We start from the raw sequence: 27,795 nt of genomic DNA on the forward strand, positions 1-27,795 counted from the left end.
ACAAAGCAGGCACTTAAAGGGGTAAAGCTGTCTTGAGGTCAAATGTCAATAAATCGGTCTACATACCATCAATTCCCGGGCTCATCTGCGTCAGTAGGATCACCTTGCTAGTTGTGAGAGCTATCAATCATGGAAGGTAATTAGCCAGGAAAAGTTGACACTAACGATCCTTATTGCCATTAGGACAAACAGGGGTAACCTGTTAATTAATTCAATCTTCTGGGGAGATATTACGATTTTGTTAGATATTCTGTTATTCTAGTTCATCAAATCTAAATTCTTGTGGGAGGTGGTTTTTAAGAAATTTTCTGCACTATTCCAAAGGTAATGGAAACTTAGATTTAGAGGACTTGAGACAACAATCCAAAAATCAAACAACTGCTTCAGAATGGATTACAACTACTATTTTGATGATATAGTTTTCAAATAATACTACACACAAAAATGCATCTGAGTGTGAATTACATTGTTTATTAAAATAAAAAAATACAAATCGATACAAATATTGCAATAAATAGAGAAAATCACAAACTACTTTGGTGTAGATGTCCTACACGTTTCTAGACATAACAGAAAATTGTTAAAGCAGAACTGGTAACATATGTCTATTCGCCATCTTGATTCAGAGGACAAGTAAGTATGCTGTTCCCCTTTGATGGACCTAACATTTCAAATGATTTGTGTTAGTTTTCATTTGTCTTTTCATTTATTGAAAATTCAGACTATAATTATATAACTACTTCCATAGAAAAGGAGGTAAAAGAACAGTTTGGCAATTCGCAGAGTCAGTGACAAAAAGAAATAACAACAAATAAAAAACATCTTTAAAATCGTGTCCGTGTTGTTCACTGTGGTCAGCAGGTCTGCGCTTGTGCTGGCAGGGGGCTGGGGTTTGTTATGTAACATCTGGGTGAGTCTCTGCCTCGCCCTGCCACTGAAGCACCTGACAAGAGCGCTAGTCTATTCAAGGCCAAATCACTCCTTGTCACCAAATGAGCGTCCAGTTGCCCCATGAAGCGTGAACCGTGGTAACCGGGCATTTTATAGCGAGAGATAAGGAGAAGTAAGGCGCCCACGAGCTTCCAAGTCTCCAGTGGTGTGTTGCAAGACCAATTCAAACGTGTGCACTTTTGGCATGGTTGGTGGACGGCGGAACGGAGTTGGGTCCCTGTTTGGAGTAGTAGAAACGGTTGTTGTCAGCGTAGGGAGCAGAGCTTTCGGAGCTGCAGCATGTGATCAGGCAGCCCCCCAGCAAACAGAACGCGGCGCCCACCCAGCCGGCGTAGAGCGAGAAGCCGAAGGACATGAGACCTTGCTCGCTATGGACACCGATAGGGAACCACACCGTGGAAACAATCCCACACGTAGCTGTGAAGACACACAAGTAGTTGTAAACCACACTTTTTTATTACTTAGAAGATAGGAATGGTTCATTATTCACAGGCGCTTATTAAACAGCATGCTTTAAACAGCCTAAAGTATTCCCGAAAAGGTGTTCCCCTGGTGCACTGCTCATGGCAAATTTGTCTATTTTGAGTATTGGTGAGCAATGGGCAGGTCGGAGGGAACTTTGACATGGTAAATTCCCGGGGGAAAGAAATAAAAACAGGCGTGGGCCATTGCGCTTTTTTTTCCCAGTATTTAGAGTAGTAGCCTCTTACCCCACCCAATAACATGTTCAATGTCCCATTTGAGGTCATAGCATCTCTAAAGTGCCTAAATTATGAAATGATGTGTGTACAAACAAAGTAGTTTAAATAACCGGTCCAGTGCTTCCTCACCTACTATCAGGATGAGTATCCCGCCGAGCATAGACCGTTTGTTTTTAGCGCTCTCCGGTTCATTTCCCAAGTTGATGCACGGCATGGAGCACAGCACGACCCCAATGGCAGGCAAACCGAGGATCGATGCGGTGATCATCAGGGCACGAGACGTCTGAATGTAAGCTTCGGAGGTAAAACACAAGCTGGGTTAATGCAGCTATTAATTGACTTGTATGCAAGGACTATAATAAAAACACATGCGCGCACAACCATTGTAATTACTGCGATCCATAATTACAATTTACTAATATACTAATAAATGCTGGAATGGACCAGACTCAATAGGCTGCAGGGACTGCAGGTAGGCTGCAGGGACTAAGGCTGCACTATATTCCAGTCCAATGAGTGATACCAGTCATATTCAGTGATATTTTCATTTATAAATGCTTATCCTATTTTCTTTTTCTAACAGTAGGCTACACATTTATGTTTTAGTACTGACTGACTTACCTGGTAAATCCAAAATCTGTGTGAGGGAGACGCAGTGATACAGCGCAGTAGAGATCACACAGTCCGCCCATAAACCTTTAGCCCCCAGCTCATCCATCTTTTTGCAGGTATTCATTCCATATTTACAGGTCACCACCCAGTCGTTGGTGGCTGTAGCAATGATGATTCCAATCCATCCGATGCAGCTGACCAAAAAACCGCTTAACTGTAAACAAGTGTTTGCCATGGTGTAAATGTTTCAAATAAAACTCTCGGTTATCCTCTGGAGCCAAAAAGATGGTGTGAGAATGAAATATTAAATCAAGGCACTCGTCAATTTATCAGTTAGCCTACCAGTAACGTCACTGCCACACGATTAATCTAAAACCGTGTATTGGTCAGAAGTAAGAGCATTGCGGAAAATAGTCAGACAATGTAATTCCATTTGGTGGAGAACCAAGTTTGTAAAAAACGGTGATATTACTCATTGTCACTGGTTTTATATACATAACTTTTGGGGGAAAAAATCTGACTGGGAACTTTCAACCAATCAGATGAACGAAAACACAGAAAACTCCCAGCCCCAAAGTTCCCAGTCAGAGAGAGCGTCACCCTTCTAAACATCTGCGTTTCCCGAAAACGTTGTTTAGCGACCACTGTGGTAATCGTGGGGAGAGAGTGTTCTAATCTAAACGACAGTCTCTTCTATCATTTAACTACGATAGTGATTCAACGTCGCTATCGGGAAACAGACCCCAGTTTATGTTTCATAATTCTGTGTAAACCAATATGCACAATTTTGCAACTTTTGCATAACTTACTTAACCCTGTCCTACAATATAAATCACAAGACCATTATAATAGTAGGCTATAGCAACCGCAAGAGGCTTGTCCATATCGTTGTTGCAAGAGTGAAAAGGAATGGTCTTGATAGTAACAACTGCTGTTATATAAAAGCGTGACTGCCACCTACAGGCCCTGTAGACTATACATCACTGTGGCATTTCAGCTTATGGGCTAGTTGATGCATATGTATCACAGTAGCCTACGCAGGTGTGGCTTCTTAGTTTAAGTATTTAACATCAAGGTATCGTATACCCTTATCAGGGATTTTTTGTCACTCGAATGAGGAATTCACAAACTTTACCTGCGATCCTTTCATTTGGATATCTTTCATTCACTGGTTTTCTTCCTCGTTTCATAAAGGATCTGAGAAGATGTGAAATCACCCAAGAGCTGACTATGTCCAGTTTCCCTGTTTTGTCACTGCCCAACTGAACTAGTTCTGTCACAATTGTCTGCCTTCAATAGAATAAGAAGGTTGTGATTTTTGTCTGTATCAGTGTCGGCATCAGTTCTTGGAGCTCTTAGTTGAACAACCATCATTTGCACCCTACCAAACTTAAAGATTGTGCTGTTAACAGTCTTTACAGTTTTTCCATTTATATCTAAATCTAAAAAAACCTTGCCAATGCAGCTTGATCCACAGACGAAACCTCTGTACAATGCAAACCCTAATATAAGTCTCTGACATAGTTGTTGTAAATAAAGGCTATTAACCCTTGTAGTTTTCAGACATTTCATAAAAAGTAAGGAAAGTATGTTTACTGGGCCTCAAGAATATTCTAAATTATTGCTGGTGGTGATACATGTGATGCATGTAAACCAAAGTTTTGTTTATTTACATCAGATGGACAGTCAGGACTCATTACTGTGGCAAACCTGCGATGTCCATCAACCCTCAGTGAAAAGGCAGTTTCCTCTCTTTCCAGTAGGGGGTGGGGTATGCTCACTATATTTCAGTTCACTTAAACAAATAGTCAGATGTGATGCATTACCGACAGGCTCAACTAAAAGCACATGTCATTGCAAGGAAAACATGCTTGATTTGTTTGACATGTTTACTTTATCCTGCCTTTGCTATCAAAAATATTAAGGTTTCAAAAGTACCATTGTCCATCTCCATCACCCTGTCAAGCATTTCTTGAAGTGGGGGGAAAGGGATCTTCTCAAAGCCCTGGAACAATCTGTCATTTTATGGAGTAGCATGTCAGCACTGAAATGTGAAAATTAAGCTAATGAAATGCCTCTTGACATTGACCTGACAGCAAGAGACAATCAGAATGTATTGCATTTTTTTTCTTTCCTCTTTGAAACCTTGCCTCTGGAGCTATCCTTTGTTGGGTTCAAGGAATCAGGGAGATATAGTGGGGATGACTGTTGCCTTTTATGTTTAAGTTGTTTTTCACAGATACTGTGCTGGATGTCTTCTAGAGAAGACTGTGGACGTGTAAAAGAAATGGACATAAATGGATTCAGTGTCCTCTCTTGGGTCAAAATCTGACAGACTTTATTGGTTTTGTTCCTCTGGGAGTCTTGAAGGGCAACTTTATTACAGTCACAAATACCTTTTTTTATTGTTGGTATTCCAGAGTTGTAGGAAGCTGTTGGAAGGTCCTGTAGTCCATCCAGTATATCCAGCAACCCCAAGGTCATGGATCTAATTCCCCAAAAGCACCTATATAGGTATATATTAACTACACCATGAGCTGACGTAGGATAATCGTGCCTACTAAATGCAAATGCAAAGCAACAGATCTGGGAAATTACCATACCGATGAATATTCTTCGTCACTGCTTTTAGGCAGTTGTCAAGAATATAAAATTATATGACAGCCTACTGCATATTCTTTCATTTCTCTGTTCTGTGTTTCCCTTCTTTCTCCCTCTTCCATCTCTCTCTCTCTCTCTCCCTCTTCAATCTCTCTCTCTCTCAGCCCCCCTCTTCTCCTCTTCATCCTTCATAGAGGCAGTCTGACGCTCCTGTTCCTCCTCAAGCTGTGCTGGCACTGGCTGGCATGAATCTCACTCTTCTCAAGGTCACAGAGCTGTCTTCTGCACCTCTCCCTCCAGTGCTCTCCGAAGTCAAGCCCTTCAATCCAAACAACCCGCTTCCTATATATAAAATGGTGGCTGCAGTCAGCCGAGGTCAGACCAGGGTTTGCCTCGCTCAGCGTGGGGCCCCCTCTCAAAGGTAATTAAAAGCAGGTCCACACCAGCTCCTGCCTTTGATTCTCTCTGGCCACAGATCCCACGTCACATGGATGAAAGGCAGAGACAGAGACAGAGACCCAGCTAGCGACACAGTGGCCTCTTGTGTGCTGCTATTTAGCGTTAGATGACACAATGAGTTGTTTTTATTGAATCTCAATTAGATTAAAGTGAAACGCAAGGCATTCGAATTTCATTAAATCACCAGTCAGGAGCTACTGTCCAAAGCGAAGTTGGAGCACAGTGAAGGCATACATTTCATTTTTGTGTGTAAAGCATACAATGATGTTTGTGTTCCTTGTTGGATCAACATGGTAGCATAATTTGGTATTACATGTTCAGCTTTCAAACCTCACTGAACTCTCATGTTGTCATGCTCTCGCTCTCATGGTGCCCATTGGATGTCAGGGTTAGTTTCCCCCTCCCCCCTCCCTGTGTGACAGTCCTCTTGCTGGCCATGCTCAACATGGGCGGAGGGCAGTGGGAGGTGAGATGTAACTGATGTTCACACAGGTGATGTGTGCTCCCGACAAGTGTCCTGCACCCTCCTCCAGCAGTGAGCAGCGTCTGTGCTGTAATTAGCAGAACGCACAGTGATAAATAGTTGAAGCACAGGGATGCACAAGGAACCAACCCCCACAGGTAAAACTGAGCAAATTCATCTCTGAGTGAACACCTTTCCTTTCCTCCTTCTGCTCTCTTTTTCTCCCTCCCTCTCTCTCCCTCTCTCTCTCTCTCTCTCTCTCTCTCTCTATCTGTCACTCTGTCATGCTATTCATGTGTTTATGTGTGTTTCTGTTGCTTACTGTCTTTGCTCTGTCACCCCCCCTTCCCCTTCACCCTTCCCCTTCGCCCCCTCTCTCTCTCTTCTCTCTCTTTCTCTTTTCACCCCCCCTCTCTCTCTCTCCTCGTCCCTCTCTCTCTTCTCTCTCTCTCTCTCTCTTCACTCCCCCTCTCTCTCTCCTCTCTCTCTCTCTCCATCTTTCTCTCATCTCTCTCTAGGTTTTAAGCATGAACATGGGATTTAGTGCAGTTGTGCCTCTTGACATATATTATGCTCCAACGTGTTCTGTTCAGGAAAAAACGAGGATATAATCCAGAATTTGTAGACATGAAGTGATGGAAACAGGCGGGCAGGAATACTCTATACTCTCTTAGCATAAGATTTACATTTACATTATTTTTAATCATATTCCTTGATAAACCATGTCCCAGCTTCCAACTGTTTGCCTAAGTCTCGTCTCTGTTTTATAGTTTGTTTACAAAATATTGCATTATTCACAATATTTCTCATGCACAGACCTCTGCAGATGTGTACTTTGCATGATTCAGGTGCATTTGTAAGTGTTTGGTGGACATATATTTGGTTTCAATGTATGTAGCTAGAGCCTGGCCAAACAAACTATGATAGCACACACATTAACCCTATGAAGCCATTTTCTTAAACAGTGGTGTTGTGTCATGCCTGTCTTCCCTGAACATTGTGTCAAAAAAGGCTAAACAGGCAGGCAGTATGTTGGAGCCCACTTTTCCCCACTTCGGCTCTAGACACGTTAAAACCATTTTCTGGTTGTCAAATGTCAAGTCATCCATGATGCGAAGGAAAATTATCTTTGCTGTAGCCTGTCTCACCATGTCTCATAACAGCCTGTGTAGTCCTGGTGCGTTTGGTATTTTGTGAGGAATGACAAATGCTTCTGTTCTGGTTGTTGTTGTTATCAAGCAATTTGCATCCTTGTACGTGTGCTGTTGTACATCTGCCAACAACAGTCACGAAGGCCGAACCTTTTCACATGAGCAACAATACTTCAGGTTTTTTCCTAATAAACTTAATGCCGTACAGCCCGCAGTAAAAGAAAGGAAAAATGAAGGTCTCAACAAAAGAAAGTCCTGTGGGGTTAGTTTGTGAGGCAACGGGAAGGCGAGATTGGGAGGGTGGCGGGCGTAACAGCAGCTTTGTTTTCCATTTCACACATTGAGATTAGAGACAAATTACATAGCCTCACTGCTTCCTCTGCCACAATACATTATTTATGAAGACGTTTGTTGTTGGTTTTAATAGCCTAGACACTATATCAATATGCATGTGTTCTGCAGCACCTGATAATGAATGCTTTTAAAAGTCCAACAAATGAACAAGATATATCAAATGAGACATTACATTCTGTAACTGTCTGTAATACAGACATGGATTCCCAGCCTTTCACAGCTGACCGCGTTTCTCTGGGACATTTATCACTGTGTCTGACAGTGACAGCCATATTTTGTAAGACTTGTCAGTCATTTAGGGTGCATTTTAATCTTTTGAGGTGATACAGTACAGTACCTCTCCAAAAAGATATACTCAAGCCTGGAGAGTGGCTTACAGCATACAAGCTAATTATAAACAAACATACATCCCTGGTCCTTAGTGTGCTAAGCCTCCCACAGCAATCACCAGGGAATTCCCGGTTCCTTTTCTCTGCAGCTATGAAGACTCAAAGAAGGTGAGAGCGACGAAACAGCAGAGGAAGTCAATAACAGAGTGTGATCATTGCACTTTATGCATGCAAATTACTAATGACATAACCAAAGGCGCAGAGGCATTTCAGGCTCATTGCATTTCCAGTGATCTACACTGATAGACACAGCTTTGCAATCAATAAATGCCAAAGCCTCACGCTGAAAAAAGTGCTCTCAGCACTGTGTAGAATCTCCTTTGGAAAAAAGAAGAGCCATTCGTTAAAGGTAGGAGCGTGCCAAGTCCATTAAAAGGGTTATTCAACTACATGGATTTACATCTAGGGGTTCAGAATGATAGATCAGATGTCTGATATTACTGGGACAGCCTTGGCCTGATGCAGTCTCCTGACTCAGCATCCCCTTTACTCTTAAAATACTGCCCTCTACTTATGAGGTGCCCAGAACCAACGCATCCCCTCTACTCTTAAAATACTGCCCTCTACTTATGAGGTGTCCACAACCAATGCACAACGAAGGACTCACCACAAGATCTGAAATGTGTGAGGGACAGGGTTGAAATGCATTCATCCTTCAATAAATGTTGACTTTCTTGTTTGCCTTATCAAATCATTATCCTGGGCTTGTGGAATATGTTTCTCTGTGTTGGTGCCAGCCTACTTTCAAGCCCTGCTGACGTTCAAATCCTGAGTCGGGACAGATAAACATTTGCTGTATCTGGTGGTTAAGATGTCTTGCTATGCCACTAGAAAATAAAAATGTCAAGTTTGGTATTCAAGGAGAGAATATGCTTAGGGCAGTGTATGCTTAGAAATGTTCCACAACTGTTGGTAATCGATAGGTACTCCTTTTGCATGGCAATGAATTGGGTTTGGGACTATGAGTGAAACCTTCCATTTTTCCAGCCGAGACCTTTTGATATTCAGAGCACAGCTAATCAAGATAGTTAAAAACAGTACATTAAACACCTACACTTTCACTAGACGTGCTTCTTTATTCTCAGTCATCATTGCTCAAAAGTATGACAAATTTCGTGAACCTGTCTCAAACGTCCTTGGGGGTTGTGCCAAGTTAAATACCAATATGTACATCAAAGTTAATGGCTCACAAACACTAGTATAATGTATTAGGCATCACATAAAAACAAGACACATTTGTTTGTATCTACCCTATTTTCCCTATCAACTAACAAAACACAACTGAACTCATACTGTGTAGTTCACTATTTTGAATTTCAAAAAGCAGTTAGGATGGAACCTTCATTGTTGCTTACAATTGCTTATTCAAACAATGATCCATGCACAAAATAGAGCTTCCACAAACACAGCCATACTGCCGAGGCAATAAATAGATGCAAATTCTCTCAGCGTTAGACTGTCATCTTCCCTTCAGATCATCAGTCTTTATGACTTTGGTCTGTGCGCCTTCTAGTCATGATCCCCAGGGAAGCACTACTGGGACTGCACCTTGTTAAAGACAGCTTGCGTCTTTGATTTAACCGTGCGTCTTCAGGGAGGGTGAGGGTGTCAAAAAGTAAGATAGCTGTCATTCATTTGACAGGATTTGTTTTGATAAATAGTGTAAACAGTGGACACCTGAAGACAAGGGAGGACAAATATGTATTCATATATGCAGCAAGGAACAGTGCAGGTACTGAATATGGCCACTCAAGTAGAAATAGTCACAGTAATTCTAACGCTATGCACCCTTGGATATATACTATCCATACTGTATTTCAAAACGCCAATATGCCTACATTAAGATTCCCCTAACAAATATCAGCAGAGCATTAACCACATTATTAAATATCTGTTAATTACTGCATTGATCAATAGAGCAGAGGTCCCACATTAACATTGTTATGAATTACTAAACATAAAAGAACCTTAAAAGAAACAGTCAACATTCAGCAAAACCATTCAGCCTTTTCGATCACAAGTATTGGTGAATTCTTTTTAATGAATGCATTGGAAACCTTACTATAAAATATTACCTTCATAATCTATTTAGCTACAGCATTAAATTCACCAAACCAGCAGATTTGTTCTGATTTTGAACCCTGTAATATTGACAGTGCAAATTGAAACTCTTTTACTCTCAAAGGCAAAGTTATTGATCACACAGGCGCTGCGCTCGCATAGCGGTATGCAGCAAAGAGAATGTATTGAATAGAATATTTACAGAGCACTTTGATTAGGTATCTTTCCATCAGCTCCCTTGGCCTCCATTAAAGAAGAGATGTCAAGGTACAGTCCAAGTCTGGGAGACATTAGCCGGCTGTCAGTGCTATTTTTCAAACGGACGAATGACTTTAGTCTACAAGGTCAGAGGGGTTAAATGATTTGTTGCTCTATACCACAGTAAGATAATGTGTCTAATTCCGAGTCATCAGTTAAAATTAGCCTTAATGTCAGACCTGGCAACAGCTTGCTTCTGCGAGAACCCCTCTCTGCAGCCACTGTCAGGCAAAGTCATCCTCACTATTTTGGATGAGTGGGCAGTTGAGATGATTTAGTGATGGTGCAGGCTGGAATGGTATTTCAGGGTATAATGGAAGAGGTGGGCATATGTGTGAGGGACAGCAGTAAATGGGAATGTTTCAATGGTGAAATTTCAAGGACTGTTCTGGGGGGTGGGGTGGACACGGAGGAGTGGGGATGTAGATAGGTGCAGCAGGAGGTCACCTCTCTGGAGATCTTTGAGTTTATCTTTGCGCTCACAGACAGCTGTCCCCTGAGGTGGCTCTGCAGAGCGGCTCCCTCCAGACCTCTGCTGATGAGGAATGGTGCCACGTTTGAGGTTCTATGTAGATTTGACCAGGTTAGGATTAAAAATAAGTCAAAAGAGTTTCCTCGACTTAGGGGTACCTATCTCTGACCTTGTCAAGGTCAGCCCCCTTCAGTCCGCTCTGTTTGGTCGGCTATCTGTGTCATTTGTGGCCACTCTTACAAGGGAAGCATACAATTTGTGTGCTCTGGCCCCTCCAACTCATAAGTTAAAAGGGGTTTGGCAATTACACCTGGAGCTAGTTCAGTGGGCCTAAAAATGCGGATTAAAAGTTGTCTGCATGCAGTCTACATAAGCAAGCAGTGTTGAATATGCCTATAGCGGAAAATAAAAAATCCTGGTGTTGCTTACACATAATTACACTGATCTTGTCATGAAGCCTGATGTTAGCACCTAACCCCTGGCCTTATGAACCAGTCGAGACAGACTCCAAATTAAAACATTTTTAGAGTTGCAGATTATATAACAGGAAATTGCAAGTACCATGCTGTATAGGTAAAAGGTTAAATGTATCAGAGCCTGTATTGTGCTATGAGAACATGAGACAGCAGACGCTTTACTTTAAAATGTACTTACTCTGATTAGCATACTTAATCTGATTAGCATATGTATTGGATAGAATATAAACAAATGAGCTAATACATCACTAAAATAATAATACACAATAAATAATGAATAAATGATCTACATGCTATTCTAAAATGTCTTGTTTTATCTCGAGCCTCGGGCATTTCTTCAGCCCCATCTTTCTAAACATCAAAGGGAAAGATCACGTATTCGATGAGACATATCCTGGCATGAACGCACGCGGACAACAGCAGCACTGAGTTAATGAGAAACAATGCCGGATCAGCAGGCTTCCTGCAAATGAGCTGCTCAAATGGACAGCATGTGAGGGAGGAACTTTAGCAAATATCATTTTACTGGCCATGTCATCATTTGCTGCAAACCTAATTTTCCCTGCTACATAAACGTTGCAGCAAAATATTTCAAAATATATTGGTTATGGCACCTGGGGGTCTCTTTGTCCAAGTCAATATCTTTCATTAATAGTACATTTTCATGCTTTTTACACATCACTCTGGATACGGCATACCAAACCTTAATTTGTATTTCTGTATGTCGCTATTGACACCATCGTGGCTGCAATTTCTGCCTATTTTCCATTTCAGGCATATAACAGTATGGCTTCTCATTGGTAGGTAATTGCCAGCCATCCAGCAGCTCTCGAGCTCTGTACTGAATGGCTCTAGACCTCGGGGCCCGTGGATGGAGTACTTTAATTGAACCACAAGTGACTCATATGAGGAATACAGTGGCACTGGAAGAAGTTTTATTTCTTTGAATAAGTTGAACTATTCCCTGCTATTCGAATTATCATTTGACAGTAGGCCCGAGACCAGGGGCTGTGAAATTCATTCTTAATTAGTAAACGTCAGAATCATGTCAGACGATAAGTCCTTGTGAGTTGTTCTGGACAGAGTGGAGAAAATACAGATGGAAAAATATGACAAATCAGTACTCAAAGATCCTCCAGCAAGTTTAAAGTCTCAGGACTGAGCAGTAGCCTACATTATATGCTAAAACACTATAGCGTCTCCCATAGTGCTTCAACTTTATGATGGTGCCATATGATGATGATGCTGCATAATTCCTTAAGTTCCTGAAATGTTCCAAAGGTCCCGGACTGTTTGACTGCATTTGAGGTTATGAACTGTAGGTGAGTACACTGACTATGAGTGCTTTGGTTGTGTAGCACATAATGGGCCACATTGCAAAAACTCCAAAAACTGCAAAAAGCTCTGATTCCAGCACTGATTTCAGCTTTGCAAACCATACAACATTATTATTAATAATGTATTTTTTTTTTTTTGCCTCATCAAAACATTATTAACCGAGCAGTGAACTCAGGTTTGGCTATTTCATCGCCCTCATCTTTCCAAATGACTACTAATTTAGGTAAGGCCCTGGTACAGTGCTCAGTTCAAGCTCTTCCAATTTCCGGAGGGCGAGGGATCAGTCAGTACAGCCTAATGTGTGCCGTTGGTTGGTGGTTTCTCTGGTGTTCTCTGGTGTTCTGTGGAGCCAAACGTTCACTTTTTTATCATTTCTCACAATTTAGTAGGCTGATGAGACAAGAACGATGTTGACAAAGTTAATTAGATGAGACCTTTCATGAATGAGGGAAAAATTAGTACGTTCCAAACATTAGTGGAAAATCAAGATGGACTGACACAGAGAGCCGGTTAACAGTTCAGCAGAGCACGTAGATCTTGATCATCGTTAATGGAAAAAGTGAGTGACTGTATCAATGTTGCATTAGTAGACTTTCTCATTTAAATGGATTAGGCTGATATACTTTTTTTTAAACAAAAAAAATGTCACAGAAGTGTGCGAGTAATGCAGTTTTATTCACTGTTTCCCATGTAAAATGAGCCGTTGTACTCACAGGACATTTACATTTCTCAACTCTGCATCACGTTTATTAGGCACTTACTTGTTGCTGTTGGATTGTTTATCTTCTAAGTATATAAACTTCTTGTCTGTGATATCAAATAACTCAGAGGCTGTTGTGACCTCTCACAGTTTGCACAGTTATAATCTCTCCCAAGTTTTACAGTTCATATCTGGAGCAGCCATTTTCTCAGTCTGGAAAATAAGGAAGAAGTGAGTAAAATGCTGTTGGCTTGTGAGGTCAAGAACCTCCTCTGCGTGCCTCTCTTGAGACAAAACTCCCCCTCTCAAGAGACAACATCCTCTCATAATCCTTGATTAGAAACCCTTAAGATCTGGCTGCAACTGGTGATTAAATTAATGCATGAAGAGATAAATGTCTAGACAGTTTTGAATAGCTTGTTTTTATGATCCTCTAAAAATGAATCAGCGCCCACAGCAGGGCGTCTGACTGATGATGGTATGGCTCCCAAAAACTCATAAACTCACAACTCTCAGCCTTTTAGTGGGGAAAGACCATTTACTGTGGGCAGGCCTGCCATGTGTCTTGTTTGGGCCGGGGACAGGGGACAAGATTGTTGTGTCATTGTTGATTATGTGTCATGAGTAATGTCTTCTGTTGACCAATCGGATTAAGAGAAACAGAATTAGACATAATGACGATGTTACATTTTTAATCCAATTTAAACCTACTAAATGCAAGGTTTTTGTGCTATGTTAAATGTGCAAGGATGCAGTGCTTTGTTAAATGTGCACAGATACACAGCTTAATGGGCACTTTTGTTCCTAATAGCATCTGTTTGTCAGGCTTATTGTACAACGTGGACAATTTTCCCTTTTTAAGTTTCTCAGCCAGCTACAGCCTCAGGAAATGAGCCTCCAGGATTTCAGTTGATGGACTGAATAGAGAGGGAGGGGAAGGGAAGGGAGGAGTGCACAGGTTTGTTATTACACTTATAGTTAGCTACAGCTTGATTAGCAGGTCATGCCTATTGTAACTTTAGTCACATTTGATCTATCAGTCGAATATAAAACAGCCTTTCTCCACCTACAAAATACATGATTAATAGCTGAACAAGAGAAAATCTTCCCTGTAATGGAGGTGTGGGCTGGCTTTATGCGTCAGTGTGCATATGAATAACCTCAGCAGACAAAAGTGCCCAGTGATCTGAGCAGACTGAACCTGTGGCAGGTGACGAGCAGCCAAAAGGTCAGGTGAGCCGACGGACAAGCATGACTGCTCCTCATCACTCATGCTATGGCCGTGCATGAGCGCATCCACCTACCATCCCTTACCTCAGGAGCCAGAAAGGTCAGATTACAAATCACCCTCAGAGGAGAGAGACCACAGGTCAATCACCAAGGGCTAATCATATTTCATCTACTATATCTAATGGCTTCCCCGAGTTTATTCCAGTCAATCATAGTTTAGGGGGTATTGACTTGTCTTTTTATGCTCGCTGTAATATGAGGTAAACAGGTATGTGGTGTGCCTTAGATATCTGACCGTTGGAAATGGAGTTTCAGAGGGACTAAGTATCTGGCTTATTAAGATGAAGAGAGTGCAACAGTGAACGATAAGAACGGAGAAGCGTATCTTTGAAGGAAAAATTCAAAGTGCCCCTCGCATCTCTGCCAGTGCGACCCCCCTCCCTGACCTCAATTAACTCTGCTTCTGAGGGCCAGGAACCTCAAAGATGTCTCCAGTACTCTGAACAGAGCCAAGCAAGAGAAGGAACAGAATTTGCTGAAGTTGCCCAAACTCTTGTTTGTCTTTTGAGTCTATACTATGCTCAAGCTTTGTGGAACATTTCAACTGTACGCCCAAAGCTAACATGATTAACATTCGCCAGTACATATGTCTGAGGTCATTTCATCTATTAATCTTTTTAAAAATAATAGCCATGTTCTAAACAAATATATGATAGTGATGGAAAATGGCGGGATATGCACACACTTTACTTTAGGGCATGACTCTGTCAGCACAGACCCAGGTTTTATCTCATGGGCTGCTAAACAATCTCAATCAAGGCCTTTCTATTGCCCTTCAGTAAGTCATTGACACCACAGGATGCAGAAGAATTACAGCAAGATTTATATTACTGACACATTAAGTGATGTGGGAAACGTCTTAAGCTGTTGAGGATCTGGGAGTGAGAAAAATGCGAGATTTCTTTTTGTAATTTACGGTTTGTAGGGAACACAAAGTAAAACAAGATTTTCACCCTGCCACCGTCCTTGCATGATGGCACCTGTAAGGGAATCGACCGGGCCATCACTCACGGCGTGGCGGTAAGAAGAGGGAATGGGCAATCAGCAGGCCACGCTAGATGAATGGTGGCTACTTCATTAGCGCCATACGTGTAGCTGGGGGAGAGGGGACAGGAGCGTGACGCCGTCAACTGGACCTGATTCCTCTGGAAATTACTCCAACTCAGCAAGACGAGCCATCTCAGTGAATGCACCCGGCTCTGAGTCAGGGGATTCACATGGGATATGTGCACACCTGGGTGTCTGGTTCATTCCTCTTATTTATATATGAAGGCTGTTATTTGCTCTTCAATTGGACATGCTCACGGCTACTCTTCAGCATCCATTTTACTGCCAGATTTACTGGTAGATACTATTGCTCAGAGCTACTGCTTGTCAGATTACATGACTAGAAGTAAAGTGATTTTAAGGCCAGCATTTAATGTAGTTATTGTAAATCTGCAACAAGCACCAACAAACGACGTGGCAAAAGATGTAATAATGTGGCTCATTCTTGAACTGAAAAATCAACCACAGTACCTCTCCATTTATGCTGGTGATTAATCACATTAGCAAGTTGGAATGCAATCATAGGTGAACATTTTACAGTTGATAATCCCTTTTTCAGACTGGAGATATTGAAGAATGTTTACCTGAATGGGCTGGCTGGTGATAATTCGAAGCGTTTTACACACTGAGCCAGAATTTATTCTGCTTCTCCAGACGAAATGGAAGCCAATCTCAGAATCCGCACAACCGATGTGTACAGAACACTAACCAGCATTTTTTCTGAAAATCCCTCTCATTTCTTGAACCCAATTATGAGGAGGATAGGGGCAATCTGCCCCTCCAAGAGAATCCACTTTGATGTGCTTATACAGTATGATTATGTGCACCAGGATGTCTTTCGCAAAATTACTAATAAATGTACTGGGAATTATTAAAATATCTGTGTCTCCATAGATACATGAGTAGATGTTTATGAATTATAATGAAGTTGTTTTAAGAAAGATATCTTAACTACTACTGGTGAAAGATGTGATCTATGTATTACAGTTTAAGAAATTGTTCATTCAGAGAATGCGGTTGTCTTTCCATCACAGGCATGATACCATACTTTACCACAGTGTATTGCCATTCTGGGTTTGACAAAGGAAAACCTTTGTCTGTAACAAGTAATGTGAATTATTTGGATCAATGAAAGACAGAAATGTAACAGTCCTGCCAAGGTAGTTATTTCATATTGTGCTTTCCTTTGGCAAAATGTGCATTTAAACTGTGCTAAATTTCACTGTTTGAACAATCGCACTCATACACACCCTCACCTCAAAAATAACCATAGAGTTAATTAACATCATGAAACTCATTAACATTTATCCCCAGAATCACTGTCATGCAATGAGATAGAATAAAGTGGTCATGACAATTTCCAGTCCTATTTAATGAGGTTGCATATAGATAGCCTCCTGCTGTGGACCAGCCAATGTGCTAATGCCTGCCCACATCCTGAGCAGCAAATTAAAAAAAAAAATATTTCAAATATTCTCTGTTCATTGGGCCCTATTCTGAGTTAGATGAAATTTCTTTTGGCGCAAACTTTTCTTTACTCTGTCCTTGACAGACGTTCTAATGCTGACATAATTCATTCTGAGTCTTTTCTTTAAACATGGCACTTGTACAAAGTCTAAAACAACCACATACAAAAAGGCTTGGAATGTTTCTTGCCTTTGGCAACCTTTGGCGCCTGGCATCTGCATGCATTTTTCTGCCTATGTTTTTTTATTGCAAGATAATTTCATCATGTTCACAATCATGCAGAGAGTGTCCTTCAAAAGCTGCCACACAATCCATTCATTAACGGCTGAACTGATAATGGAGCAATTAGTCAACTTGGGTGTGCCAGGAATACGGAGGCTTCTCACTGACATTTAAAAACAGCCTTCCCTCGGTGTGTCTCCTCTGTGGCATTACGGGGGGATTACAGAGTGCTGTGATATCCAGTTTTGCGGCGCCATCTCTGGTGTTGTGCTAATCTTGGCCCCTAAGTCTGCATTCGGGAAGCCACGAGTCGCTGCGGCTCTAAACCCTATGGATGGTGGCAAGCTCCTCTGCTAAAGAGCCCTTCTGATTTCCATTCCAAACCTTTATGACGCTGTGAATCACGCTGGTGGAGTTCAAACGACGTAGGTGCCCCCCTGCTTCATGTATGTCCAATTCATAATTAAAGGGGAGGAGAGCGTGAAAGGAGGAGTGGAATGGATTATCTACATGGAAAAACTCATACAAATTAATGGAGGTGGGCGTAATCCCTTAGAGATAAAGGTCTCTTTTAATTGGCTTTCTGATAACTGATTAATCAGTTAAAACACAACCCTATTGGTCTGTTGAGGGGGTTACGCAAATTTGTATCAGGCCACGTGCCTTTGAGGTGTGTTGTGCATGGGCCGGTATGACAGGCACCACTGCTCCTCTTATGCACGAAGACCGTTGAAAGCCACATCACATCAGCGAAATGGGTTGATCCTCCTAGCCTGTCCTGAAACGGTGTCAATTTCCCCCTGAATAACTCTGCATTCTCTGTATTTACAGCGCGCTATTCTGCTCCCTCCCTGACAGATCTGACAGGTTTTTGACGCAGCAGAGCTAGGGAGGGGGTGAGACCACACAAGCATCACAAAGATACATGTTATTGTCGAGCAGACCTCCCCATGAATAAATCAAGGTCATCTCGGCATCGGGAGTCGGGCGGAGATTCCACAGGCGAGAAATGTATAGCGTGTCAGAGAGGTGTCATTTGAGTTGAATTGTCCGTGACTGTTTGTGAGGGAAGGCGTGCAGACATGTGCGCCGAGCGTGATGCAGATGATGTGTAATGTCTACTGAAGGCTGGAGAGCCCACTTAATTTGTTCATGGGTCACATGGCTCATGTTCACCCAGTGTGCATTAATCCTCAATTAGTCTTTGACACCCAAGTCATTATTAATGGCAAACCGAGCTCCAAAGACAGCCAAATGGACCGAAATGCAAAAGAAACTTTGTCAAGCAAAGCTTGGCGCGCCAGAGCTCTCAAAATGCCATGCAAATCCTGTACGTCGTCGAGATGTGGCGGAGTGAATTGTGATCAGTGGAAGCTTCATTCATAAAAAATTCAAATGTATACTGAGTCACTGAAGGGAACACAGAACCAGATGGCATACGGGGTAATATCTGGAATATTGATGTTGAGCCTTGAGTGAATGTGGTTCTAGGGATCACTGACATACTCACTAAATCATCTGCGTCTCCTGGCACAAGACTGATATTGAGCGTGGTTGTGAAACTGTGGTGAGTGCGGTTGCGAAGCTGTGTGGTGAGTGCGGTTGTGTGGTGAGTGCGGTTGTGTGGTGAGTACGGTTGTGAAGCTGTGTGGTGAGTGCGGTTGTGAAGCTGTGTGGTAAGTGCGGTTGTGATGCTGTGTGGTGAGTGCGGTTGTGTGGTGAGTGCGGTTGTGTGGTGAGTGCGGTTGTGTGGTGAGTGCGGTTGTGAAGCTGTGTGGTGAGTGTGGTTTCGAGCTGTGTGGTGAGTGCAGTTGTGTGGTGAGTGTGGTTGTGATCCTGTGTGGTGAGTGCGGTTGTGAAACTGTGGTGAGTGCGGTTGTGAAGCTGTGTGGTGAGTGTGGTTGTGAAGCTGTGTGGTGAGTATGGTTGTGATGCTGTGTGGTGAGTGCGGTTGTGTGGTGAGTGCGGTTGTGAAACTGTGGTGAGCGTGATTGTTATGCTGTGTGGTGAGTATGGTTGTGATGCTGTGTGGTGAGTGTGGTTGTGAAACTGTGGTGAGTGCGGTTGTGAAACTGTGGTGAGTGTGGTTGTGAAGCTGTGGTGAGTGTGGTTGTGATGCTGTGTGGTGAGTATGGTTGTGATGCTGTGTGGTGAGTGTGGTTGTGAAGCTGTGTGGTGAGTGCGGTTGTGATGCTGTGTGGTGAGTGTGGTTGTGAAGCTGTGTGGTGAGTGCGGTTGTGTGGTGAGTGCGGTTGTGAAACTGTGGTGAGTGCGGTTATGAAATGAAAAGACTTGTAACTGGTGTATGACTGGTGTGTTCCCACACTGCTTTTAACCAGCACAACACATTTTCAGAGGGTATCATAAATGCTATTTATTTTGAAATTATTATGCAAATATAAATTAAGAATGACAGACAGGCGCGGCGCGTACATACAGGCGAACTAGGCAGTTGCCTAGAGCGGCAGATCAGCAGGGGCGTCAAAGTGAGAGAGTAAAGAATCTGGACGAAGACAAGAGACGTTGCTAACCTTGTTTGAGTCTTTTAAATTTCATATGCCGCTGCCTTCCCCTCCTACACTACGGAGCACTGTGAACTTCTAGTATGGCTCCGCTCCCAGCTCAGTTTGCAAGCAGTCCTCTTGCGTCTTTTGGCAACCAATCAGTCACCAGTGGGCAAAAAAGACTTCGGATTTGACGTCCAAAATGGTATCATTTAAAAAAACGTTACTATAGCTAGCTGTAAACTTGGCCGTTACAGTGGAAAATCTAAAAGAGGACTTATTACGTTAGTTTTCGATGTTCATGATTTACATGCTCCAATGTCCCAAAAAACAATTTTTTTCTCATATTGTACATCTGTAGTCACCCTCTGTCTGAAACGCTCTGTTGGAGCTTCTGTGTCTTTAAGCCCCACCTCCCGATGAGCCCAATGTGCTCTGATTGGTTAGCTAAGTGGGCAATTAGGATTGTGTAATGAAATTGTGTCATCTTGTAAGAAAGGAAAAGGGCTGGAATTCAAATGAGGAGTTTCAGGCAGCTGAATGGTTCTGGCAGGAGAGTTACTCCTTATGGCGTGTACTTTGGGCTTTGTATCTTTGCAGACTGTTTACTTGCACAAAAAGGCTATATAACACACTGAAGGAAAGGGAAAAACCGGAAAAGCATTATAGGTCCATATTAAAGTGTTAAAGAATTGGCCAGCGGGTAGGAGAGGTCCATCTCCCTACAGTACACAATGAATGCTTTTTGGCCAAACTGAGATCAACAGACTGTGGCTGTTGCTTCTTAAAATTGATTGAGAGGTAGCGGGTGTATTGTCTGCAGATAAGTATAGCTAAAGCACAGGTTGAGGCAATGACAACATTAAATGAAGAAACTAAACATTCTCCCAAAGTTTTATATGAGATTATTTAGGTAGCGCATCTTCTGAATGGGAAATACTGCTGGCACTGCGTCTTAAGAGATAACATCATGCGGTCCCCGACTAAAGTAATGAATCACTGCTGAACCAGCTAACGATCCTGACCAGCCACCAGCAGCGAGACTGAGACCAGCGCCTTCCCCTGGTCCTATAGGCGTGCCAGATGGCAGCACAGGAGTCTACTTAGTGCAACCACCACAACCCTCATCTTCAAGAGAGTACTGCAAACCCCAGTGGACCTAGTGTTCGGGCCGCCTCTGGAGCTGGAGGTAGACGGTGAGTCTGGCTTGGGCTATTTCCACAGCCTTCGAGAAAGGTTGCGGGAGGTGCACAAGTTGGTCAGGCGGGGACTGCACAAGGCGGGGGCTCACCAGAAGCAAGCCGCAGTGCCGCGTGTCAAGCTGGCGAGACAGCGGGTCGTCCTGTGTACCACTGTAGCTGACCTGTCTGATGTAGTTTATCAAGTCCAGCTGGTAGGATGGAGGAGGACAGTGGTCATCCATCGCGACCAGTTGGCTCTGTGATGGCCCCTGGCTCACCCCGAGAGAGAGGGGGGTAATACTGAGACTGAGGGCACAGCGCCCACCTCTGTGCCCTTTCCAGAAGTGTCTGAGGTGCGCCTTAGAGACTGTGTTGCAGGCATGGGTCGATGGGGACATGTGACCCGCCTGGTGGGGGCTTTGGGTGATTGCCTGTGCTTCCGTGTTGTGCTTGTTATTTGGTGTGTCCCCTCTAATGTCTACATCTATTTTTAATTAGCGATTGTAAATGCCCCAGTGTGATTTTCCTTGTGTTTTAGTGTCTTGTCCACCCTAAGTCAGTCTGATGTGTCTGCATATACTATAAGGCTGCTCCAATAGCCATTCTGTATCAGTGTCTGAATGCTTGTGCATATGTAAATTAAATAAAAAGCCAAAGATACGCCTGACTACGTTACATTAGCAAAAACAACCCCTACCAGAAAAAATAGCTTGACCTGCATAAACTGGTGAGGGTGGCTGACGAGCTTGTTTGACCAGCTTAAGATATGTTTTCGCATACTTTTTGATAGTTTAGGTGGTCGTCCCAGGTAAGACCAGCTAAAATCAGCTACCACCATAATCTGGTTTCTGCTGTTGATTTAAACTGGTTGACCAGCTAATTAGACCAGCTTAAGGTATGCTTTCGTATGATTTTTGATTAAGACCAGCTAAAACCATCTACCAGCACATGCTGGCTTTAAGCTGTTAAAGCTGTTTCCCAGCAAGGACAGAGAGCCATAGAGACGACAGCAATGAAATGCCTTCTCTGAAGTTTTCCCCCTTAAAATATTTGAAGCTTGTTATCTGATCCAGTCTCTTTTCCCACTGCACAAACGACATTCAAACATGGTTCTGAAACATAGCGCTGTGATTTCAGGACCTCGGCCAGCGCTATTTGCTGTGCGTTATCAAGACATTTATTTATTTATTTCAGTAGATTTGAACCTCACGGCAGGGGTGTGATTTGTTTTGTTTCAGTTAAAACCGTTTACACTCAGGCTAGTTTGCTAGCTAAATAGTTAGTTCAACTTTCACCTCCGCGTTACGCAGCTTGTTTGCTTAGCCAAAAAGCAGTTCACGAATGAGGACGGATATCAGATCGTGGCTTTGTAAGAAAAGAAAAAAAAACACCTCAGATACCCCGAAGAGCCCAGTAGCCCCAGCAGCAGCAATGATATCGGGGAGCCCGAACTTGATCTGCTAGCTCCATCAGGCGCAGAAGATGTTACACTGGCGGCAAGCAAGGTCAGAATGCCCCAAATATTCCCATTTCATATTATCATGACGCACAAAAACATGGAAAAGATAAGGTAGGGAATTGTTTGCATCTAATCAAAACGCCACTATATTGCCACCAGCAGGATGAAAAAAAATGCAGAAATGGGCATAGCAGGATGATAGCCTGATGGTAGATGTTTTACTATATAAAAAGATTTGTCCCCTCGCCATTTTTAACTGCCCCCTCAGTCACTTCATCCTGGAGCCGGGCCTGAGTCTATAGCTATCAAAAACTTGTGTTTACTGTCTGGTATTGAGATAAAGGGAATAGCCAAAAAACACAAGGGTCCCAGCAACATTTCTGTTATGTTGGACAGAGTGCTTTCGCTTGTGCATTGAGCTGCACCACTAACTCACGTATCAGCGTGTGAAAGGTGATTTTAAAACAGAGGGCGGAAGGGGGTGTGGATCTTAACGCACCCTGAAGTAATTCTTGCCTGACGTGGTCAAAGGCAGCATATCTCCGCTGCAAGTCTTACTGAAGGTAGTCTTTCAAACTGTCCTCCAGCAGTCTCGCTGAAGCAGGGGGAATGGCAGTTGCGCGTCGCTTCGTCTCTCCAGCGGGAAGCCTTCCTCGTCCCCAAGCCTGGCGCACAATTTACTCACACTCAAGTCGTTTCACCGGACTTCTGGCATCGGCAACATTAATAAACAATTGAGGACAAGCAAACTGGACTACGAGAGAAAGAGAGCGATGCCATCTTCTGTCGAGACCTCATTCCAGTTGCGAAGGGAGCAGGATGAATTTAGTGTTCTCACGATTCTTGGCATACCTTCACATCGGGTTCCAAGTCGTTCTCCATACGTTCATCTACCCCAGTCATCTCCACCCGCAACCCTGCCACATCCTGGCACGCATCGGACACACCGTGCGTTTGGGCGCGCTTTTGCCCACTCGTCAGCCGTCCAGGATACAGTCTGCCCTGAACCGCGCCCTCGTCCATCTCCGGCAAACTGGGAACAACTTTTTACCCTATAACCTGAGCTTGGAGGTACTGTCTCGGGAGCCTCTAAACGGAGACCCTGAATCCCTTTTCAGATGCGCCTGCCAAGACATAGTCGTGCAGGGAGTCTCTGCCGTCCTCGCTTTTCCCCAGACCCAGGAAGAGCTCATACAAGTGGAGTTTATGTCCTCCTTTCTGGAAATACCTTTCATCAGTATTATTGAACAAGGAGAGCCACTTAGAACTGAGGTAAGCAGACTTGTTGAAGTGAGGGCTGTGTTAAAGCGTGTGCGAACACTGGAAATGGGCAAAATCTTGTGAATATTTTGTCAGTCAGGACGAAAATCGAAGGTATTTAATGGTCATTAACCTTGGATATGTGCGTTTTACCGTCAGTTGCTTACATCTCCACGAATGTTTGTATTCTTTTATCTCCCTAATCATGACAGCTTCTGTCTTCTGTGTCTTTTCCACACTTATAGAGGTTCCTACTGGGCTACTGTATAAAGTACTGTATTTTATGATGAAACACATTGGTTGTCATAAGCAGTGTGGTACTGTTCCTCGTCAAGTACAGACAGGGTCACTCAGCAAGCCTGCTGGCTGGTGAACCACCCTTTTCTCATATCCCTCCCCCATACAAACCAGGTTTAGGCTTCCACTCTCTCACCCAGCCTCATCTCCACGCATCTCCACAGAACTGTCGCTGCAAGCTCTGCACAGCCTGTTGGTGGGTTATCAATAGCAATCTTCTGGATGATTTGCCCTTAGACACCAGGAGGGCTACCCTATAGCAATCTCTACAGTGATAACCAGTGTGTGCCAATCACATCCGTTATTTCGGTCTCCAGCAGCATAGCCAATTGCAGTGATTTCTGTTGGCAGAGGGCTGCCTCAACAGACTTTATCCATCACTCTGTTGGAGACCCTGCCAGCACACGGGCATAAAGGAACAAAGAGGCCCCTGAGTTTTGCCCCAGAGTGCAGAACAATGGTGTGCAGGCGAGACTGACCAGAGGCGGTGTACAGTGGAAATATTATCATCTGTCACAGGCTGTCTCTGCAGTAAATGATAGTTGACATGCTCTGAAAATTCACATCCTAATTCTCTTTGGGTATAGCGTTTAAGACTATAATAAAAGACTATAATAAAACCCCTAATTCTCTTTCTGCAGCATATTTATCACAAAGTCGGTCTACACATAGTAGATAGTGTCCTACAAACCTGAAAATACACCTTTGCCATTCCATATCCAGATCTATATGAATTAAAATCATATTTTACTCCTGTCAGTGGCAATGATTCTCTTTCACTGCTGAGAGGAAGGCATTTCTCAAGGAGGCAGGGATTGTCTTATTTCATTGGTGAATTGAATTTGGCACATGCAGCTGTCCACATAATTGCCCATGATGAAATTAAAAGTGGTGGGAATTAAAAAAGGGGGGAACTACTCCGTCATTAATCCACTAACTGTAAGGAGAAAAAATAAATAACTGTGTCTTGCTTTTCAAGTTTGAAACATGCAGGATGTACTGGCAGGTAGTTTTTTTTTTTTTCAAGCTTGTAGTCTTTGCCATGGCAGTAGCAGGTGCTAGTACATCTTAATTAAACTTCCCAGCAGAGGCTTTTAGAGAGGACCTCTTTCCTAATGCCTTTGGTCTATTCTAACAAAAAGCTCAGTGTGTTCATTAAGTGATAGTGACTAAGGTAATGGGGGGTGTTTCTTCGTGGGAAATTGTGTAAATTCCTCATTTCCATATTGAGGCTGTTTGCTTAGCTGAGTTCATTTTGGAGGTGCCAGCTCTCCTCAGTCTATCCATGCCTAAGCCAGGCTTTCATTAAGTTGGTGGCTTTGCTCAGGAGATATCTCGTTATGAACGGGGGAAAAGATTACCACATAAAATACTCAGTTTGTTCCTTTGCCCAAAATTACATTCTAATCTACAGACCTTGCAGAGTTTCATTTCATTGTGGCCGACCACTGAACTTATTCTGTGCTGAGGTTATTAGGCTTAATGAGACCTAAGCGCCAAAGGCTGTTTTGGTGCTAAATATGGAGGTTGAGGAGTGATGCACCTGGCTATACGGAAACTCAAAACACGCTGCAATTGTCCGGGTCCTGGCATAAGCATTTAAAATGGTTCTTCTCTGATGAAGATGTCAGAGGTGTCCCCGATTTTATAGGGTAAGAATTACTGTCAGCGAGGCTGTGATTTTCAATTAGGTTTTTGCTTCACAGTTAGCGGCCCAGTTTGCCAGTGTGCTTCTCTCCAGTGAAAGAGACACGAGTGTGTTTGGGCCTGGCAGGACCAAACACCAACTCTCTTGGACGGTGCCCAGGTGATCAATCTTGCTCAGGACAGGAGAAATAAAGGTGGTGGTAAAGGTAATGATAGCCGTAACAGTTGTCAAAGGGAAGGCTTTGCAAAGTGACACATAATCAGCGCTATCTTCAGGACACTGGAAGTGTTTCTGCTGTGGTCTGTGAGGGATGGACTGGACCCTAGGCCTCAGGGCAGATAAGGAATGCTTTTTAATAAACAGGCTGTCTATGACTATGGCTGTTAGACACAAGGCTTTAGTTACCGTACATTTTAAAAGATGCATGTAGAAATGTTCTAGAAAATCTTGCATGTATTGATACTCTGTGCTGTTAATTTACACTGGGTAGCACACACATCCGCTGTGGCTGTTTGAGAACGAATTTCTGCTCATAGACTGTAAGTGACCATATTATGGAGGTCTCAAATGGAGTGCCTACAGGTTTGCATCCATTCAATCATCTATTCATGGCTTAAATATAGAGTTGTGCACACACCACAAATACATACAGCCAGAAATGCAAATGCATTGTGCGTGGAGGTAGTCTTGACACCATTCCATCCCTCCCAATTTGTCTGTCTGCCACACACACTCACCCACATATGCATGAGTGCACTCACGCACAGACACACACACAAGCATGCACACATATGCACACAGAGTCATCAGCAGTAACACCCCTGACAATGGCGATCATCGGAGCGGTTCAGCACTGATTGTCTGTGCCCCAATCGCTCGATTATCGCGGGCACAACAGTAAATAAAGTGTGAAATACCTGCAGGAGGAAGCCTGTAATCTCTCACATGTGCAGCGCAGAGATAAGGCAGGCAGAGGCCATGCGGGTCTGTGACAACCAAGTTCCTGAAGTGGGAGGGAAGTTGCCCCGAGTCTCAGGCAGGTGATCCGGGGTGGGGAGGGAAAGCGCTCGGAGCGCCGCTTAAAGGGTCAAAGGGGGTCCGCATTGCCGAGGCGCCTGGGTTTAGCACTAGCTGTGTGCGCATTCAGACAATTTAATACCCATCTCTAGGTGGGAGAATGCCATCTGCATGCAGTTTAATACCCATCTGTAAAGCTTGCACCTAGCACAGGTCTCGCTGACCTTTCACAACAAATACATCCTGCTGTGGAATCCGTGGGAGAAATCAGTGGTCAGTCGTTTTCTTTCCCCTGCCAGATACAAATTAATCAGCATTTTTCTTTCTTCGAAAGAGTCAGGGGGAAAGAAAAGAGGAGATTTCTCTTTGTGCATCTTACAGCCATACCTAGAGGTAGCCTGCAGCTATGCCTGCCGCAGATGGATTTTGTTTATTCCCCACAAATGCCTTATGTCAGCTGGGAGTGTTTCCCCCGATGGGCACCCATAAGGCACCTACATGCAGATTAGGAAAGCTCTGGCAGCCACATCCTTCAGAGTGGCTGGCATTTGCTATTGTTTTCCCTTTGCCATTTGTCCGTCTGCTAAAGACTGATTGTGATCAGATTTTAAGATCTGGTTGTGACGTCAGTTAAATATTTGCTCATGATGACACACTCTGTGTGGTTTATCCACCATCAGCATAAAACAGAACAATGTACCCAACCTTCAACCGGGTCATGCCTGAAATAAAAGACTGATTGAGATTAGCACCCAGCGCTCATGCTAGGACAGGAGAGGGTGGCGCAAGTTGAGCTGAATGAATCCAACTGGCATGCAGCTCAATGCTGAGATGATTCATTGTCCCAACTCTGGCAGCGCACAGCCTTGTGGTGGGCATGGGATTATGGGCGCACAGTCCACAACCTGCCAACATTTTACCCAGAACCCCACAAGCATCTGGTAGACAGTTGCCTTGTTATGACTGTGATTTTCATTCTGTTCCACTTTGTTGATGCGGATGTGTTGGGGGTCACACTTTGATGGTAAAATGGTGTGTCTCATATTATATCTTTTTTTTAAGTCCACACTGTTTCATTTGTTAAATGTTGGATGTAGGATCTTGAGTCTATATGGAAATGAACAATATGACACATGCGAACCTGCAGATATATGAGTGATCTTATATTCTGTTCTGTGGTTGAAAGCGAGAAAGTGCTTTGGCAGAATAGAACACATTTGTTTGTGAAGAATGAAACAGACATTTGCATAAAAATGTATTATGATACCATGGGTACAGCGGCAGAGAAGACATGATCACACGTTCTGTGATTCATTCCCTCTTCTTTAGACTGTATTCATTACTTTATCTCGCTGGAGCATGAATATTTCAATTATCAACCATTACTCTGAGAAAAAGGCTTGACTGAAGATCTAAA

General features: G+C 43.2%; 2 protein-coding genes across 2 annotated transcripts in view; one reads left to right on the forward strand and one right to left on the reverse strand.

Moving 5' to 3' along the window:
* Positions 1-451: 451 nt before the first annotated feature.
* cldn11a (claudin 11a) lies at positions 452-2,741 on the reverse strand. Its single transcript, XM_012837059.3, has 3 exons — positions 2,274-2,741; positions 1,782-1,946; positions 452-1,368 (listed from the first exon to the last, which is right to left on the reverse strand). Exons 1-3 carry the CDS (start codon positions 2,497-2,499, stop codon positions 1,115-1,117), a joined length of 645 nt encoding a protein of 214 aa, XP_012692513.1. The 5' UTR covers positions 2,500-2,741; the 3' UTR covers positions 452-1,114.
* A 20,234-nt stretch (positions 2,742-22,975) lies between these two features.
* The window catches only part of grin3ba (glutamate receptor, ionotropic, N-methyl-D-aspartate 3Ba), a 32,654-nt gene continuing 27,834 nt past the window's right edge, over positions 22,976-27,795 (forward strand). Inside the window, exon 1 of the mRNA XM_042703097.1 lies at positions 22,976-23,227. Within this exon, the coding sequence (XP_042559031.1) occupies positions 22,976-23,227 (252 nt within the window). The remainder of the gene's footprint in view (positions 23,228-27,795) is intronic.

The sequence above is a fragment of the Clupea harengus genome, chromosome 22 (assembly GCF_900700415.2).
Source record: "Clupea harengus chromosome 22, Ch_v2.0.2, whole genome shotgun sequence".
NCBI lineage: Eukaryota > Metazoa > Chordata > Actinopteri > Clupeiformes > Clupeidae > Clupea > Clupea harengus.

Excerpts from the sequence above, each read along its gene's own strand:
- cldn11a (XM_012837059.3), bottom strand. The coding sequence starts at position 2,499 with ATGGCAAACACTTGTTTACAGTTAAGCGGTTTTTTGGTCAGCTGCATC. Across the intron at positions 1,947-2,273 it reads ACAGATTTTGGATTTACCAG|CTTACATTCAGACGTCTCGT; the intron begins GTAAGTCAGTCA and ends TTACCTCCGAAG. Across the intron at positions 1,369-1,781 it reads GATACTCATCCTGATAGTAG|CTACGTGTGGGATTGTTTCC; the intron begins GTGAGGAAGCAC and ends GTGTCTTCACAG.